We start from the raw sequence: 17,149 nt of genomic DNA on the forward strand, positions 1-17,149 counted from the left end.
AACGAACTTGCTGAACAACTTCAGCACGAAGCTCATGAATGCTGTGATGATGGCCATATAATCTGTAATGCCAACAAGCAGAGGCGTGTCCATCGCTTACAGCCCTGTGTCTGAAATAGATGGCTCACTCTGGTGCAGTAAGTGGCTCAACATCCAACATAAAGAAAAACCAGATGAGTTTAGTGAAGAATCCCAACGTGGTCATTACACCAAACAATGCTGCAAGTCCATTGTCAGCAGGACTATATCTGAAGCAAGTGGTGTGCACCAGTCCAGCAAGGTTGTGGTCGCTGCACACCAAAGTTTACCCAGTGCTCCTGAACAGGTTGTGTACACACAGCTGCTGTGAAGGTCAACAACCCAGTCGTAAAGGACAGCGGCCTTGGCATGCCCAGAAACTGTGAAACAGGTGCCCACTCAGTTTATAATTGTTTCTCAGTCAAGGCTACCTCAGCCTGTTGTGCAGCTTGAGCACAAAGCACACAAGTGCCATAAAAGTGGTCTGCCTGGTCAGAAAGCCATAGTCAGAAGCAAAAGATGTTAAACACGTGGCCAGTGCTGCTCCTGTTAGATTGTGGTCATTTTGAACCCAATGTTTACTGATCTTGCTGCATGACCTCAGTAGAAATTAGGCGAGTCCTACAAAGGATGCCAAACCCAACATGCTGGTATGTCCACCATCAGCACACAATGTCTTAACAAGTGGCCCTGAGAAGTTCAGTCGGCTTGGACTTATAGTTATCTCATCTTGCTGAACAGCTTTAGCACGAAGCAGGTGAGTACTGCGAAGATGATCAGCCCAATGATCGCGCATAGCAGCGAAGATATAAATGTCATCAGAATCACCAGGTCTGAAACAAGATGCTTCTCTACTATGGCCAACTCGTTGCAGTCGTTTTGCAGCCAAGGTAACCTGGTCCTGCTGGGTTAATACGAAATAGATAACTGCTATCAAGAAGGCCAGTTAATGTGCCATCCTAACAAGCATAGATGTGTTCATCGTCAGCGACGCTGTGATTGAAACAAGTGACTTGCACTGCTCTGATCAACCTGCAATCGCTTTGCATTCGGGGTCACGTGACTAATGTCCAGCAGATGAAAGCCAAGAAGGCCAACCTAGATAATCAGTGCTAGCAAGTCTACTGTCATCAGCAGCATGCTGTCTGACCCAATTCTGCCGCACGTCTCGAGTCACCTTGTACCAGCTTCTCAGCTGACGTTTATTGATCGCACTGGAAAAGCTTTGCAACAAGCCGGTAAGTGAAAGTGAAGGGGGCTAAGGGGTTGGGCAGGCCACTGAAAGCTACACAGGGCCTGAATCATGCCTGCAGAACTCCGGTCAGTTTGCAGTCATTCTGCAGCTGAGATTAGCTGTTGTTGCTGTCTGGGCTCACCACAGGGCAGGTGTGTATCAGGAGATGACCAACCCAATCACCTTGTTGAACAGCATCAGCGCGGCTGTCATCAGAAGCTACAGGTATGAAACCTGACCTAATCCTGGCACGCTTCAACAAAGCTGCGACATTTTCAGATAGGTGGCAAGTGTTCGAGAAAACGGTATTGTATCATCACTGAGCACACCTCTTAAACAAAGGAAGTGTATTATAGCCTTTTCCATTTGCTGCTCAGATGGTGAAGAAACGATGTGTCCATGACGGTACACGATTGGGCGAACTGCTTGTACCTAAAAGTTGGCGACTGGATATCGGGTCCAATCTATATAAATTAAAATGCAAATGTTCACTTGTTCAAAATCGTGTATTTGAAAAAATTCGTGACCGATTGATTTGAAATGTTGACAAGACGTTGAGCTCTAATACAGGCGTACTTTTAGGTACCTAATTATTTATATATAGGGGAAAACATTGTTACCAAAAATCTCAAAATGTACGTTTTCAATTTACCTCAACTGATTACAAATTACTGTAGTAAGCATTTAGACACATATAGACTATCAAATTTTCTTTGTTCCAATCTTCGATGACAATATAAAGTCCTTCGACGATGACCGGTTTCAGTCAGTAATGACCGTGTTCAGATCTGTTCTACACCATGCCTTACTGTGAGAAAGCCGTAATGGCGTCGTCAAAACGTACACTCCTGGAAATTGAAATAAGAACACCGTGAATTCATTGTCCCAGGAAGGGGAAACTTTATTGACACATTCCTGGGGTCAGATACATCACATGATCACACTGACAGAACCACAGGCACATAGACACAGGCAACAGAGCATGCACAATGTCGGCACTAGTACAGTGTATATCCACCTTTCGCAGCAATGCAGGCTGCTATTCTCCCATGGAGACGATCGTAGAGATGCTGGATGTAGTCCTGTGGAACGGCTTGCCATGCCATTTCCACGTGGCGCCTCAGTTGGACCAGCGTTCGTGCTGGACGTGCAGACCGCGTGAGACGACGCTTCATCCAGTCCCAAACATGCTCAATGGGGGACAGATCCGGAGATCTTGCTGGCCAGGGTAGTTGACTTACACCTCCTGGAGCACGTTGGGTGGCACGGGATACATGCGGACGTGCATTGTCCTGTTGGAACAGCAAGTTCCCTTGCCGGTCTAGGAATGGTAGAACGATGGGTTCGATGACGGTTTGGATGTACCGTGCACTATTCAGTGTCCCCTCGACGATCACCAGTGGTGTACGGCCAGTGTAGGAGATCGCTCCCCACACCATGATGCCGGGTGTTGGCCCTGTGTGCCTCGGTCGTATGCAGTCCTGATTGTGGCGCTCACCTGCACGGCGCCAAACACGCATACGACCATCATTGGCACCAGGGCAGAAGCGACTCTCATCGCTGAAGACGACACGTCTCCATTCGTCCCTCCATTCACGCCTGTCGCGACACCACTGGAGGCGGGCTGCACGATGTTGGGGCGTGAGCGGAAGACGGCCCAACGGTGTGCGGGACCGTAGCCCAGCTTCATGGAGACGGTTGCGAATGGTCCTCGCCGATACCCCAGGAGCAACAGTGTCCCTAATTTGCTGGGAAGTGGCGGTGCGGTCCCCTACGGCACTGCGTAGGATCCTACGGTCTTGGCGTGCATCCGTGCGTCGCTGCGGTCCGGTCGCAGGTCGACGGGCACGTGCACCTTCCGCCGACTACTGGCGACAACATCGATGTACTGTGGAGACCTCACGCCCCACGTGTTGAGCAATTCGGCGGTACGTCCACCCGGCCTCCCGCATGCCCACTATACGCCCTCGCTCAAAGTCCGTCAACTGCACATACGGTTCACGTCCACGCTGTCGCGGCATGCTACCAGTGTTAAAGACTGCGATGGAGCTCCGTATGCCACGGCAAACTGGCTGACACTGACGGCGGCGGTGCACAAATGCTGCGCAGCTAGCGCCATTCGACGGCCAACACCGCGGTTCCTGGTGTGTCCGCTGTGCCGTGCGTGTGATCATTGCTTGTACAGCCCTCTCGCAGTGTCCGGAGCAAGTATGGTGGGTCTGACACACCGGTGTCAATGTGTTCTTTTTTCCATTTCCAGGAGTGTATAAATACACTCAGCAAAGCATCGTCACCGAACTAAAATATGGTGCAAAATGACTGTGTGGACGATGTGGCCTATTTTACACCATATTTTAGGTCTATGTGACTATGCTTTGAGGACCTGGCCCGTGTTTTAGACCTACCTGCTGTGGCGGGGCGACTCACCTTCTGAGCAGAAGACCTTCTTGGTGGGGCGCTGGCGCGCGACCACGTGGTAGCCGGGCTTGCACTGGCAGATGGCGTTGTGGGCGATCTGCTTGCACTCGGCGTGCGCGTCCGTGTACGTGCACGTCGCCAGGTAGTAGCACTGCTCGCCCAGCCGCACCGCTGCCAACACACACAGACACACGAGCGTTCAGTACACTCCGCCTGTCGTACACACACCGTCCACGAATTTATGTTTAATGGCTACATCAGCAATGCCGTTCAGTAATGAAAGTAACAGGTAACGAGTAACGAGTAATGTGTAACGGGAACACCGTCCGTCTAAAATGTTTCGAGACTCATTTTACTCCTGACGTACACACGACGTGACGCACTAACGTATAAAACGACTTATCTTGTTGTTGTTGTGGTACAGATTGAATAACATCGGGGAGAGGCTACAACTCTGTCTCACTCCCTTCCCAACCACTGCTTCGCTTTCGTGTCCCTCGACTCTTGTAACTGCCATCTCGTTTCTGTACAAATAGTAATTAGCCTTTCGCTCCCTGTGTTTTACCCCTGCCACCTTCAGAATTTGAAAGACAGTATTGCAGTCAACATTGCCAAAAGCTTTCTCTAAGTCTACAAATGCTAGAAACGTAGGTTTGCCTTTCCTTAATCTATCTTCCAAGATAAGTGTCCTTATGTTAGTTAGGTTTAAGTAGTTCTAAATCTAGGGGACTGAGGACCTCAAATGTTAAGTCCCACAGTGCTTAGAGCAATTTGAACCATATTTTGATCCTGCAAGGGTTCAGTTTCTACCGATTGAGGTGTGGTACCCTAAAAAATGGAAGAAACAGGATGCCATAATCATTTAATCATCGAGTACAGCTGCAGGTCCTCTGGGGGAAATAATACGGCTGTAGTTTTCCCTGGTTTCAGGCGTTCGCAGTAACAGTACAGCAGGGTCATGTTGGTTGACGTTATAATCAGTGATTTGTCCAGATTGCTGCCCATGAAACGTCTCAAAAGGCTGCTGCCGTCTTGAAGGACCACACCTTTGTCTAGGCACTGCATAGCTACCCCTCCAGTGTGGTCGCACCTACGTTACAGCTGTCTGTCTTGTCGAAGCACTGCAGACACCACGCTTGGACGTGGTCCATTTGTTATGTCACGTAGAGTAATCGTTACATTCAGTAAGAGATGAGAAATGAAATAGCATTTACAGTTGTAATCCAATGTTTGCGTAACTCAAACTTATACTAACAACTAACTTTTTGCGTCTCTCTTAATTGCGGTTTCAGTGATGCAAATATTAGATTACAACTGTACATTCAGTTTTGTTTTTTCTGTGTCGTTAAATGCAACGATAACCAAACACAAGTTTATCATTTTCAATTAGATGTAAAAATTTCTGCGTAGCAAAAAAAAGTAAAAAAATTTCCTTTGTCAACAGCAACGCCTCTACTCTGTATTAGTAACACCTCATTTTATCTGCGTTTTCGACACTCAGCTGGCACTTGGCGACAACCTACAAGCTAAAAGCTGAACAATGATCAAATCAATATTACACTACTGGCCATTAAAATTGCTACACCAAGAAGAAATGCAGATGATAAACGGGTATTCATTGGACAAATATATTATACTAGAACTGACATGTGATTACATTTTCACGCAATTTGGATGCATAGATCCTGAGAAATCAGTACCCAGAACAATCACCTCTGGCCCTAATAACGGCTTGATACGCCTGGGCATTGAGTCAAACAGAGCTTGGATGGCATGGACAGGTACAGCTGCCCATGCAGCCTCAACACGATACCACAGTTGATCAAGAGTAGTGACTGGCGTATTGTGATGAGCCAGTTGCTCGGCCACCATTGACCAGACGTTTTAAATTGGTGAGAGATCTAGGGAATGTGCTGGCCAGGGCAGCAGTCGAACATTTTGTGTATCGAGAAAGGCCCGTACAGGACCTGCAACATGCGGTCGTGCATTATACCGCTGAAATGTAGGGTTTCGCAGGGTCGAATGAAGGGTAGAACCACGGGTCGTAACACATCTGAAATGTAACGTCCCCTGTTCAAAGCACCGCCAATGTGAACAAGAGGTGACCGAGACGTGTAACCAATGGCACCGCATACCATCATGCCGGATGATACGCCAGTATGGCGATGACGAATACACGCTTCTAATATGCGTTCACCGCGATGTCGCCAAACACGGATACGACCATCATGATCCTGTAAACAGAACCTGGATTCATCCGAAAACATGACGTTTTGCCATTCGTGCACCCAGGTTCATCGTTGAGTACACCATCGCAGGCGCTCCTGTCTGTGATACAGCGTCAAGGTAACCGCAGCCATCGTCTCCGAGCCGATGGTTCATGCTGCAGCAAACGTCGTCGAACTGTTCGTGCAGATGGTTGTTGTCTTGCAAACGTCCCCATCTGTTGACTCAGGGATCGAGACGTGGGTGCACGATCCGTTATAGGCATGCAGATAAGATGCCTGTCATCTCGACTGCTAGTGATACGAGGCCGTTGGGATCCAGCACGGCGTTCCGTATTTCCCTCCTGAACCCACCGATTCCATATTCTGCTAACAGTCATTGGATCTCGACTAACGCGGGCAGCAATGTCGCGATACGATAAACCGCAATCGCGATAGGCTACAATCCGACCTTTATCAAAGTCGGAAACGTGATGGTACGCATTTCTCCTCCTCACACGAGGCACCACAACAACGTTTCACCAGGCAACGCCGGTCAATTGCTGTTTGTGTATAAGAAATCGGTTGGAAACTTTCCTCATGTCGGCACGTTGTAGGTGTCGCCACCGGCACCAACCTTGTGTGAATGCTCTGGAGAGCTAATCATTTGCATATCACAGCATCTTCTTCCTGTCAGTTAAATTTCGCGTCTGTAGCACGCCATCTTCGTGGTGTACCAATTTTAATGGCCAGTAGTGTATTTTGTAGAACATCGGGAAAGTGTTTCGTATTTCATATACTTATTTTTATTTTTTTTAGGCTGATGTTTTCTGCAAACCGATTAAGCACTGACTTGACCGAGGAAAATATGTGTGCTGTCGAGTCACAATTTGCCATGGACCGATGATGAGAAACAAGAAAACGTTATTCACTCCCTCCCTCCCTCCCTCCCTCCCTCTTGTTTCGCAGCAGCGTTGCCGCACGGACGCACGTCAGTAGCGCGCTCACACACTTCACGCGAGTTTGCGCCAAATAAACCGAACTTCATCCGCCATAAACTGCCTTAGTGCCCCCTGCCTCGCTCGCTGTTCCAGCGTGAGCTCACATTTTATTTGAAAGATCGTCCTAAAGATGTGCAGAGGTCACTTTGCTTCAAGTTCCGTACAACGCATTTTACAGTAATTATTGTTGTTGTTATATTCAAGGCGTTATTTACCAAGAAGCAATCTTCGTAGAAAGTGTAGTAAAGTCGCCTATTTATACAACGAGCCGCACAAGAAACTGTTTCACGACTTTTCAAAGCTTTTATTTCATTTGCGTCCTGGTCAGAAACAAATTAAATTACACTACACGTCCGGCGGAATGTTCGTTAACTATCTTTTTTTTCTTTCGTAGCATATACTGCTGTCTTAATTACATCCGGGAATTTAGTTGTAAATGAAACGTGATTCACAGGAGATCAATCTGTTTGTGTGTTATGTGCGAATCAGTGCGCATACGAGCTGTTGCAGCACATGTTTTATTAACAACTGCCGTAATAAGAGGAACATTATGCTGTTGATAATTGCATCAACCCTTTCTTAAGTGCATCTACCTCTGTGAATTCTTTGAATCCTTCACCGGGAACAGCATAAAGTTTCTCATATCTTTGGCACACACTGCAACACGCTTTTCTGTAATATTTTTTATTACTGCTGGTATCCTTGAAGGAGCTGTGTCAGTGTGGGATTTCTTACAACCGTTTCTTTAAATGATTTGTTGCCAACTAGAAACAGAATACTGCAGGGCAGTTTATGACCGATACCTACCCAACAGACTAAGTTTCATCCTCATCAGTTACACGATTACTGTGCAGTTCACAGTTAAGTGCCTGGCAGAGGGTTCATCAAAGCATTTGACCGCTCTGATGAGGCAGCTGGCGATTTAAATTTCGTGAGAAGGCCCTGCCACAGCGAAAAACGCTTTTGTTTTATTGATTGCCACCCCAATCCGTGTAATATTACCCGTGGCAGTCTCTTCCCTATTTTGCGATAATACAAAACGAACTGCCCCTCCTTGTACTTTTCCGGTGTTCTCCGACAATCCTAGCTGATGCTGATCTCACACCGCACAGTATTAGTTCAGAAGAAGATGGGCAAATGTATTGTAAGCAGTCTCACTAACAAACCTGTTACATTTCTAAGTGTGTTGCCAATAAATCACAGTTTTTTGTTTGCTTTCCCCAGAACATTATCTATGCGGTCGTTTCAATGTAAGTTATTCCTGGTTGTAATTTCTAGGTATTTAGTCGAATTTACGGCCTTTAGATTAGATTGATTTATCGTGTAACGCAAGTTTAACACATACTTTTTAGCTCTCATGTGGATGACTTCATACTTTTTATGATTTAGAGTCAATTACCACTTCATGCATCAGATAGATACGAGGGCTGTCCAGAAAGTAAGTTACGATTGATCGCGAAATGAAAATCACAGAGAAAATCAGAAATGTTTCATTTGTAACAGTTAGCTACACCTTTCAGCTACTTCTCTACGTAGTCGCCGTTCTGACTCAGACATTCGTCGTAGCGTTGTACCAACTTTCCAATAGCCTCATCATAGAAGACAGCCGCCAGTGCTTTCCGCCAATTCTCTACGCTGGCCTAAAGCTCGTTGTCCGTGCCAAAATGTTGTCTTCATAGCCAGCGGTTCGTTTGAGCAGAGATGAAACTCAGTGGGAGACAATTACGGGCTGCATTGTGGGTAACCAAACATTTCCAATCGAAACGATGCGGGAACATCATCATTGCCCCTGCAGAATGAGGCTGAGAATTGTCTTGAAGAAGAAACCGCACGACAGTTATGTAATGTTGGTTGCATAGCTTCAGGGGAAAATTCTCACCAGTCCCTCGTACTTGGCGGGAGACACTATTTTCTATAACATCTTTACGCGCTCACTAAGAGCTCAGGAATGAAAAGAGCGACATAATTCTACCTAGAGTCATACTAGAGACACTGCCCAACACATCTTTGCAAAACTTTATCGGATTTTCATAGTCGTTTCCATTTCGCCACCGATCGTAACTTGCTTTCTGGACAGCCCTCGTGTCTTGTATAAATCGTTTTGGAATTCTTTCTGATTATCAGATGACTTTATAAAATGGTAAACGATGGCATCATCAGCAAACAATCGAAGATGGCTGCTCTGATTGTCTCATAAATCGTTTATGTAGATCAGGAACAACAGAGGGCCATATATTACATCTAATGTATTCGATGACTTTCCGTCAATTATTACAAACTGTGGCCTTTCTGACAGGCACTCACGAATCCAGTCCCGCGACTAAGAAGGTGCATGCAATTTTATTAGAAGTTGGTCATGAGGAATTGGGTCAAAAGCTCTTTGGAAATTCAAAAAACATGAAATCAATTTGACGTCCATTGTCGATAGTACTCATTACTCTTGAGAATAAAGAGTTAGTTGTGTTTTACAAGAATGATATTTTCTGGATTCCTGTTTGCTAATAGATCGTTTTCTTCGGGGTAATTTACGTTCGAAAATCCTACGACAGATCGACGTTAGCAATGTGTGTGTCTAATTCAGCGGATTACTCCTATTTCCTTTTCTGAGTTCTGGCGTGACTTTTGCAACTTTCTGGGCGTTAGGTACGGATCTTTCTACGAACGAGCGTTTGTATTGCTAAGTATGAAGCTGTAGTTTCAGCATACAATGAAAGGGATCTCAGTGGTATACAATCTGTAGAGGACGACGTGCCTTTATTGTTTTAATCTGCTTGGCTACACCGAGGATATGTACTTGTAAGTTACTAATGTTGGCAGTTGCTCTGCATTCGAATTCTCCGTCTACTTTAGGAAGGAATTTCGGAAAACCGGATTTATCAACTGTAGTTTAGTGGCGTTGTCATCAATAACACCACCATTGTTATCGCGTAGTGCAGATATAGGCCTTAAGTTGAGCAAGAAATTTTTAAGAACGTAGGTCTGGAGTACAAAATTGTTTGGTAGTGAAACAATGACTGTGGGAAAATCGGAATAGAAGAGAATCGAAGCATTTGAGATGAGGTGCTACGGAACAATGTTGAAAATTAGCTGGACTGATAAGGTAAGGAATGAGGTGGTTTTGCGCAGAATCGGAAAGGAATATGTGGAAAACACTAATAAGGAGGACGGACAGGATGGTAGGACATATGTTAAGACATGAGGGAATGACTTCCATGGCACTAGAGGGAGCTGTAGTGGCCAAAAACTGTAGATGAAGACAGAGTTTGGAACACATCCAGCAAGTAATTGAGGACGTAGGCTGCAAGTGCTACTCTGAGATGAAGAGGTTGACGCGGGGGAGGAATTCGTGGCGGGCCTAATCAACCCAGTCAGAAGACTGATCACTCGAAGAAAAAAAAGTGAAGATACTGACTGCTTCTTGCCACTGATGTACTGTACATAGCACGACCACAATCTTTTTGGTTTTCTGCCAGATTTAGAGACAGAGTTTCATTGTGAAAACTATTAAAAGCATCCCACGTTGTAGTTCGCGCTTAGTTTGGAGCTTCTGTAAAACTTAGCCAAATTAAGGGATTTTCTGTTATTTTAAATTTGGCGTACTTGTTTCTTTGTTTCTGCAATCGTGTCCTGACCTGTTTTGTATACCATGAGGAGGGGGAGGGGGGGGGGCAGTAACATCTCTTATTAATTTATTTGGTGTACATGTCTCAGTTGCCGTCGATACCATTTCTTTCGAATTTAAACCACATCTGGTCTACACTTACCGAGTCAGACTGGATGGAGTGGAGACTCTTAGGAAGGTGCCAAGCGAATTTTTATCTGCTTTTTTAAATAGATATGTGATACGTTTATTTTTTGTGGCTGTGGATGTTATGGTACCAGTTCGCTAGAACAGCATTGTGGTCACTAATACCTGTATCTGTCATGATTCTCCTTATTTGATAAGGAATATTATCTGGAACCAACAAAAAATTTGTTCCACATTTCGCTTTTTAGACCCTCCACTTTCTTTAATGGACACACGTTGGTTCCAGTCATAATTTCTAGCTTCACTGGCTTCCTCATGCTGTTTGATTGCGGGTACACACACCGCGAATGAGAAAACTTAGCTGGCTGTAGATGTCAGGCTGTAGTCAGCCAGTCTCGCGTTTCATTTTCCTTTCTGTTCAGCACCCTTAATCCATCAACAAGACAGGTCTAATTAATCAATAAATTTTGATGTATATGCAAAAGAGCGGTATTACATGTGAGAGCGGGTGAAGATAGTAGTAAACTCACCACGCTTCGTCGCCCATAAATGACGCAATTGTCGCAGTACGCACGGCGTACGAAATTCGTATGGGATGATAGGTGCATTGATTCAGATTGATCAATCAATCACTCTGTGGTGACATTTTGCCCATGATTTTACACTATGAGGTTCTGTACTCACAAACCTTCCGGTGAAATCGTCACCAACTCTCCAGTTTTGTGATTATCGTTGCAAGAGTATAGTTTTATACAGAAAATTGTAATTTTGGTAATATTTTGAATGTTACGTGTAAAAGTAAAGCTGCAATAGCATCTGGGTAATAGCGGGCAACATCTCTGCCAAAGAGGTTGCGCTGCGAGGGACTGTTACTGGCACCTTTGCTTTTGTGAGGAGTGCAGTCATGGAGGGAGAGGGAGAGGGAGAGGGAGGAGAGGGAGAGGGAGTCGAGTTGTATCCTGTGATGGAGTAAGATGTGGTTAGGCCGTGCTGTGTGCTGGCAATAGTTTTCTTATATTATTATTCACTTATTGAGAGAGAGTTTGTAAATTCATTCAGAAGACTTCAAATTGTAGTTTAATAGCACATTTGCTGAGACATACAAAGGTAATAATTAATTTGGTGAGGGATTTGAAATTGGAGATTTTTATGATAACGTAACAATGTGTCATTTACTGATTTTTCTTCAGAGATGGATAGCGTACGTATTTGGAAAAAAGTAAAGAGAATTTTTCAGGTTTTTCCACTATTGACGTCAAGCGAATATTTAATGTTTCAAGTGTTAAAATATTTTGTTTTAGTGATGTTAAGTCTTGCTAACACAGTTACTTTTTTTTCCTCAACCAACAATCATCAAGTTTCACATATATAATTTTACTTTCCTGAGTTTCTCAGCAATAGAACTTTAACTGACAATGACTATTGCAGCAGTGGCATTTACTAGCACAGTAGTTTTGTGGATGTCTGAAGAGTTTAAAGTGCACATTGCACATCGCGTTGCTGGTAGTTTCAATTTTTATTTTTTAACTAGCATAGCAGCAGCACAGCATTTATTTATTGTGCAAACAGGTGAGCTATTTATAATTAACGTGTGATACAAATAACACTTCAACAGCAACATACTTTTAAGATAGGGCGTTTTTGGTAGTTATTTATATTTCATATTTTTATCGCTGTCAGATTGCTTGTATGATTCCTGACAGGACAGTTTTCTTAAATTTAACAGAACATACTGTACTCCTGCCACACAGTTTAATGTTGCATTTCTGATGAACTTTGCCATTGTTGATCACTTTTCAAGGATTACGAATTACTTACGAACTTAAATACAAGCTTAACTGTTTCTCTAATCACGAGTTCAACTTCACATTGCCACACTGACAATACTAGTAGGTATAACCACCCATTACCATACAGCAAAAAACTAATTAGCCGCTTTCGTCTTTCAGTTAACACGATTTCTTGTTCGTTAAGTCTATATTATGAGAAATTTTCCAGTTCTTCACCCCTGAAGATCCACAACTAGAACTCTTTCATGTGTGTATATGCACTCATTCGCCCATGATGAATATTTCGACAATCACTGAATTCGTAACCAATAATTGTACGTGCGTGTTTCCGGCGTCCCCTGCAACGCCGCCAACCCGCAACGCAGCACCGCTTTGCGCGTCATCACTCCAGCTCCGCAGGGGTGCTGGCTTAAGTCAGCCGAACTTCTCCTTAAATGCAAAAATCGCGAAAACAATAACAATCTGGTAGTTATCTGCCACGCGGGTACAACTGACCTCTGCCAGCAGAATTAGAAGATCGCCAGCACCATGCCGCCCTAGCCACCTGTGCCGTGGACTCTGAGACAAACTCCTTGTACTGCGCGAAAGATGGGACTTTAATTTTCTGTCTACTATTGATTTCTAAGAAGATACTGTTTTAAAAGGACGTTTCAGACGATACTTCACGCAGAAATTTACGTGTGTTGTTTTCCAAGAACTTTGAGTTGTCAAAGGAGTCTTTCCTTTATTTTCAAGAACTATTCTTATCTGTTTTGAATAGCTAACGGACCGCAGAACTTATATTTGTGAACACAAACTTACTATCAATAAAGCGATTTTTTAGTGTAATCTACTGACTTACTATGAAAGTGCCCCAAACTGGGGCACTTTAATACGTGATTTGTAATCCTTGTTTCATTACGGTAGCTCATAGTTACCATTACTACGTGGTAGGTATAAATGTTTAGTCAGGACACACAACTACTTTCGATGTGTTAGGGCCAAGCATTTCCTTCCATTTCCGTGTGCACAGCTCCTTTACATACACATGGACGACTTGCACCTTGAGAAAGCATACTCATAGCAGGCCAGTGGCAAAACAGCTTGACTAGAGCCTTAGCCCAGTGATACCTTCCAACTGGTGAAGACACGTTTAGGGTCTGTGGAGTATTCTACGAACACTGCGCCACCCCGGCAGTTAGTGATTTTAACTTCTGATGACGATGGCGGAGACAGCTATCGAAAGCTCGAGTGTTTATTCGAAGTGATGCGGCTCGTAAACCGAGAAGATTTTGTAGAGGGAAGGCAGTAGTTGGGAAGCGGGTGAGACACGGTTTTATCTTACCACTATGTATTTCATTCTGTAACTGGAACAAGCAATATACGCAATGCGAGAGAAATTTAGAAAATTAATTAGAGGTCAGAGACAGGGAATAAAAACTGTTCCCGAAACGAATTTTCACTCTGCACTGGACTGTGCACACATTTGAATCTTGCTGGCAGAAACTGTGTTTAACGCAGGCAGTTGGTAGAGTTTCAAGTAGGCTGTTTAGGTTTTCTTATTGGTAACGCTACGTAGCGCTCTGTATGAAAAATGACTGTCTGTGCTGTGTGCAGTCTGTGGCTAGTTTGCATTGTTGTCTGCCATTGCAGTGTTGGGCAGCTGGATGTGAACAGCGCGTAGCGTTGGCAGTTGGGGGTGAGCCGCCAGCAGTGGTGGATGTGTAGAGAGAGATGGCGGAGTTTTGAAATTTGTAAGACTGATTGTCATGAACTGCTATATATATTATGACTTTTGAACACTAGTAAGGTAAATACATTGTTTGTTCTCTATCAAAATCTGTAAATTGCTGCCTATGCATATCAGTAGTTAGTGCCTTCGGTAGTTTGAATCTTTTATTTAGCTGGCAGTAGTGGCGCTCGCTGTATTGCTGTAGCTTGAGTAACGAAGATTTTTGTGAGGTAAGTGATTTGTGAAAGGTATAGGTTAATGTTAGTCTGGGCCATTCTTTTGTAGGGATTTTTGAAAGTCAGATTGCGTTGCGCTAAAAATATTGTGTGTCAGTTTGAACACAGTCATGTAAAATTTTTCAAAGGGGACGTTTCAGAGTGTATGCCAACAAAATAAAAAGGTTCACGTCGCGTTCTGGTACAACCTTAATCTTTCAGCAAGTTTCGAATCAGTGCACGCTCCACTGCAGAGTGAAAATATATTCTGGAAACAATCCACAAGGCCGAGATTATGTAGACTGATGATACTTTCGTTGGCTGTGAAACCAGATAATGTCACTTTGACACAATATTTCAACGGATCAACTAGCCGTCATCTTCAGGTGAGTACGCTGATGCTTAATCGTTTGTTCTTTAGATCATTTTAATCGTCTCCATCGTAGTATCAAATTTACGAAGGAAGCTGAAAAGGATGATAGATTTCCTTTTCTTGCTGTTTTGGTTCACAGAAATGCATAGTTCACGTCACAAATATACACTTTTTTGGTCAGCTGTCTTCTGACTGGTTTGATGTAACCCGCTGCGAATTCCTCTCCTGTGCCAACCTCTTCATCTCGGAGTACCACTTGCAACCTACGTCCTCTATTACTTGCTGGAATTATTCCAATCTCTGTCTCCCTCTACAGTTTTTGCCTTCTACAGCTCCCGCTAGTACCATGGAAGTCATTCCCCCATATCTTAGCAGATGTTCTATCATCCTGTCCCTTCTCCGTATCAGTATTTTCCACATATTTCTTTCCGATTCTCTGTACAACCTCCTCTTTCCTTACCTTAACCGTCCTCATAATTTTCAACATTCGTCTGTAGCACCGCAGCTCAAATGCTTCGATTCTCTTCTGTTCCGGTTTTCCCTCAGACCACGTTTCACTACCATAATATTTTGTACTCCAGACTTACATTCTCCTCAAATTAAGACCTATGATTGATACTGGTAGACTTCTCTTGGCCAGAAATGTCCTTTTTGCTATCGCTACTCTGCTTTTGATGTCCTTATTCCGTCCGTCATTGGTTATTTTACTGCCTAGGTAGCAGAATTCCTTAACTTCATCGACTTCGTGACCATCAAGCCTGATGTTAAGTTTATCTCTGTTCTTATTTCTGATACTTCTCATTACTTTACTCTTTCTTCGATTTACTCTAAATCCATATTCCTTACTCATTAGGTTGTTCTTCGCATTTAGCAGGCCATGTAATTCTTCTTCACTTTCACTCAGTATAGCAATGTCATCAGCGAATCGTACCATTGATATCCTTTCTCCTTGAATTATAATTCCAATCCTGAAACTTTTATTTCCATTATTGCTTCTTCGAAGTACAGATTGAAGAGTAGGGTCGAAAGACTACATCCCTACGCATATTGATCCTTATCTTGATGTGACGAGCTGTCATCCACCACACCAACGTACTGTGGTCTTGGAGGCTATGGTGAAGAGAATCTATGTCGTTCACGACGTGGAAAATGTGAACAGGAATTGGACCATCTTAAGGCTGTCCTTAAGCAGAATTGTTACACTGATAAGAAGAACACAGCAAGTGCCATGACCTGATTTTCCAGAAATTTCGCTTACTGGAAGAAGGCTCAACATAAGTGGTTTCACAGATTTCTGAGGAAACAACCGTCAAAGTTTTCGATGTAATTTAGATGTCTTTTAGCGCACAATAAGCTGAACCCAAAGGGTAGCACAGTGACCAACTTCACTGAAGTTCAGTTTTGCACCCCGTTTATCGCTTTTTTTTTCATTTATATACCCACGTCCATAGAAGGTTCTTAAACGAATATTTGTTTTATCAAGGTAGGGGATGCGAGGGCGTTATATTAATTGTAAAATTGGAACTAGTTTCACAAGAAGTGCCATACCTCGATTATATGATATATGCGTGTGTATGGTATTTTCAGTAATAACAATCTTTTCACGTTCTTATATTTAGTTCCTGTTCAGTTTTTAATTCTTATAAATGAAATGAAATGTGTGAGAAATCTTATGGGACTTAACTGCTAAGGTCATCAGTCCCTAAGCATACACACTACTGAACCTAAATTATCCTAAGGACAAACACACACACCCATGCCCGAGGGAGGACTCGAACCTCCGCCGGGACCAGCCACCCAGTCCATGACTGCAGCGCCTCAGACCGCTCGGCTAATCCCGTGCGGCTTTAATTCTTATATTTTATTCTTACGTTTATTCTTCAGGCAGATTTGGTATTCCTTTGGATGCCACCAATGGCACAAACATTCAAAACATAGAAATTCCAAAAACCACGAGGATAGTGTGAAGGTACCGGTACGTACGCCACGGCGACATTTCTTCACATGAATCTCACTCGGGAAAGCAACGGCGATCTCACTGCTAAAGGTTTCAAACGTTGACAATAATTTCACGGAAAAACTACGTGAAACGGATTATATTTCCGGAAACTGGAGTTACCAGTTGCTTATCAATCAGGATACACTACAGGAATTTCTCCAAAAACAATTTCAAATAATTTTTACGCTGATTTACTTCTTTTTAATTAATTCACCAGACATACAGTTATCAGACGAATAAGGTCAACGATATTTCAATATACTTTGGAATACATTCGTGTCGTAATCTCCTACGGACAGGGGTAGATAAATGAAAACAATAGAAATAATAATCGGGTTTCGGAAGCAGGGTGCGAAATAATGAAGCCACGACCCTAGCCGCTGCGGTACCGTTTTGGTTTAACTGTTCACTCCGTAAAAGGTACGTACTGTACCTCGA

At 43.7% G+C, this 17,149-nt stretch overlaps 1 protein-coding gene across 1 annotated transcript in view; it reads right to left on the reverse strand.

The window, feature by feature from the left end:
* LOC124718768 (AF4/FMR2 family member lilli) overlaps window positions 1–17,149 on the reverse strand; it is a 651,060-nt gene that overhangs the window by 94,497 nt on the left and 539,414 nt on the right. The window contains exon 3 of the mRNA XM_047244381.1: window positions 3,680–3,841. Coding sequence (XP_047100337.1) covers window positions 3,680–3,841 — 162 coding nt within the window. The remainder of the gene's footprint in view (window positions 1–3,679; window positions 3,842–17,149) is intronic.

This window comes from Schistocerca piceifrons, chromosome 10, assembly GCF_021461385.2.
Source record: "Schistocerca piceifrons isolate TAMUIC-IGC-003096 chromosome 10, iqSchPice1.1, whole genome shotgun sequence".
NCBI classification, from domain to species: Eukaryota; Metazoa; Arthropoda; class Insecta; order Orthoptera; family Acrididae; genus Schistocerca; species Schistocerca piceifrons.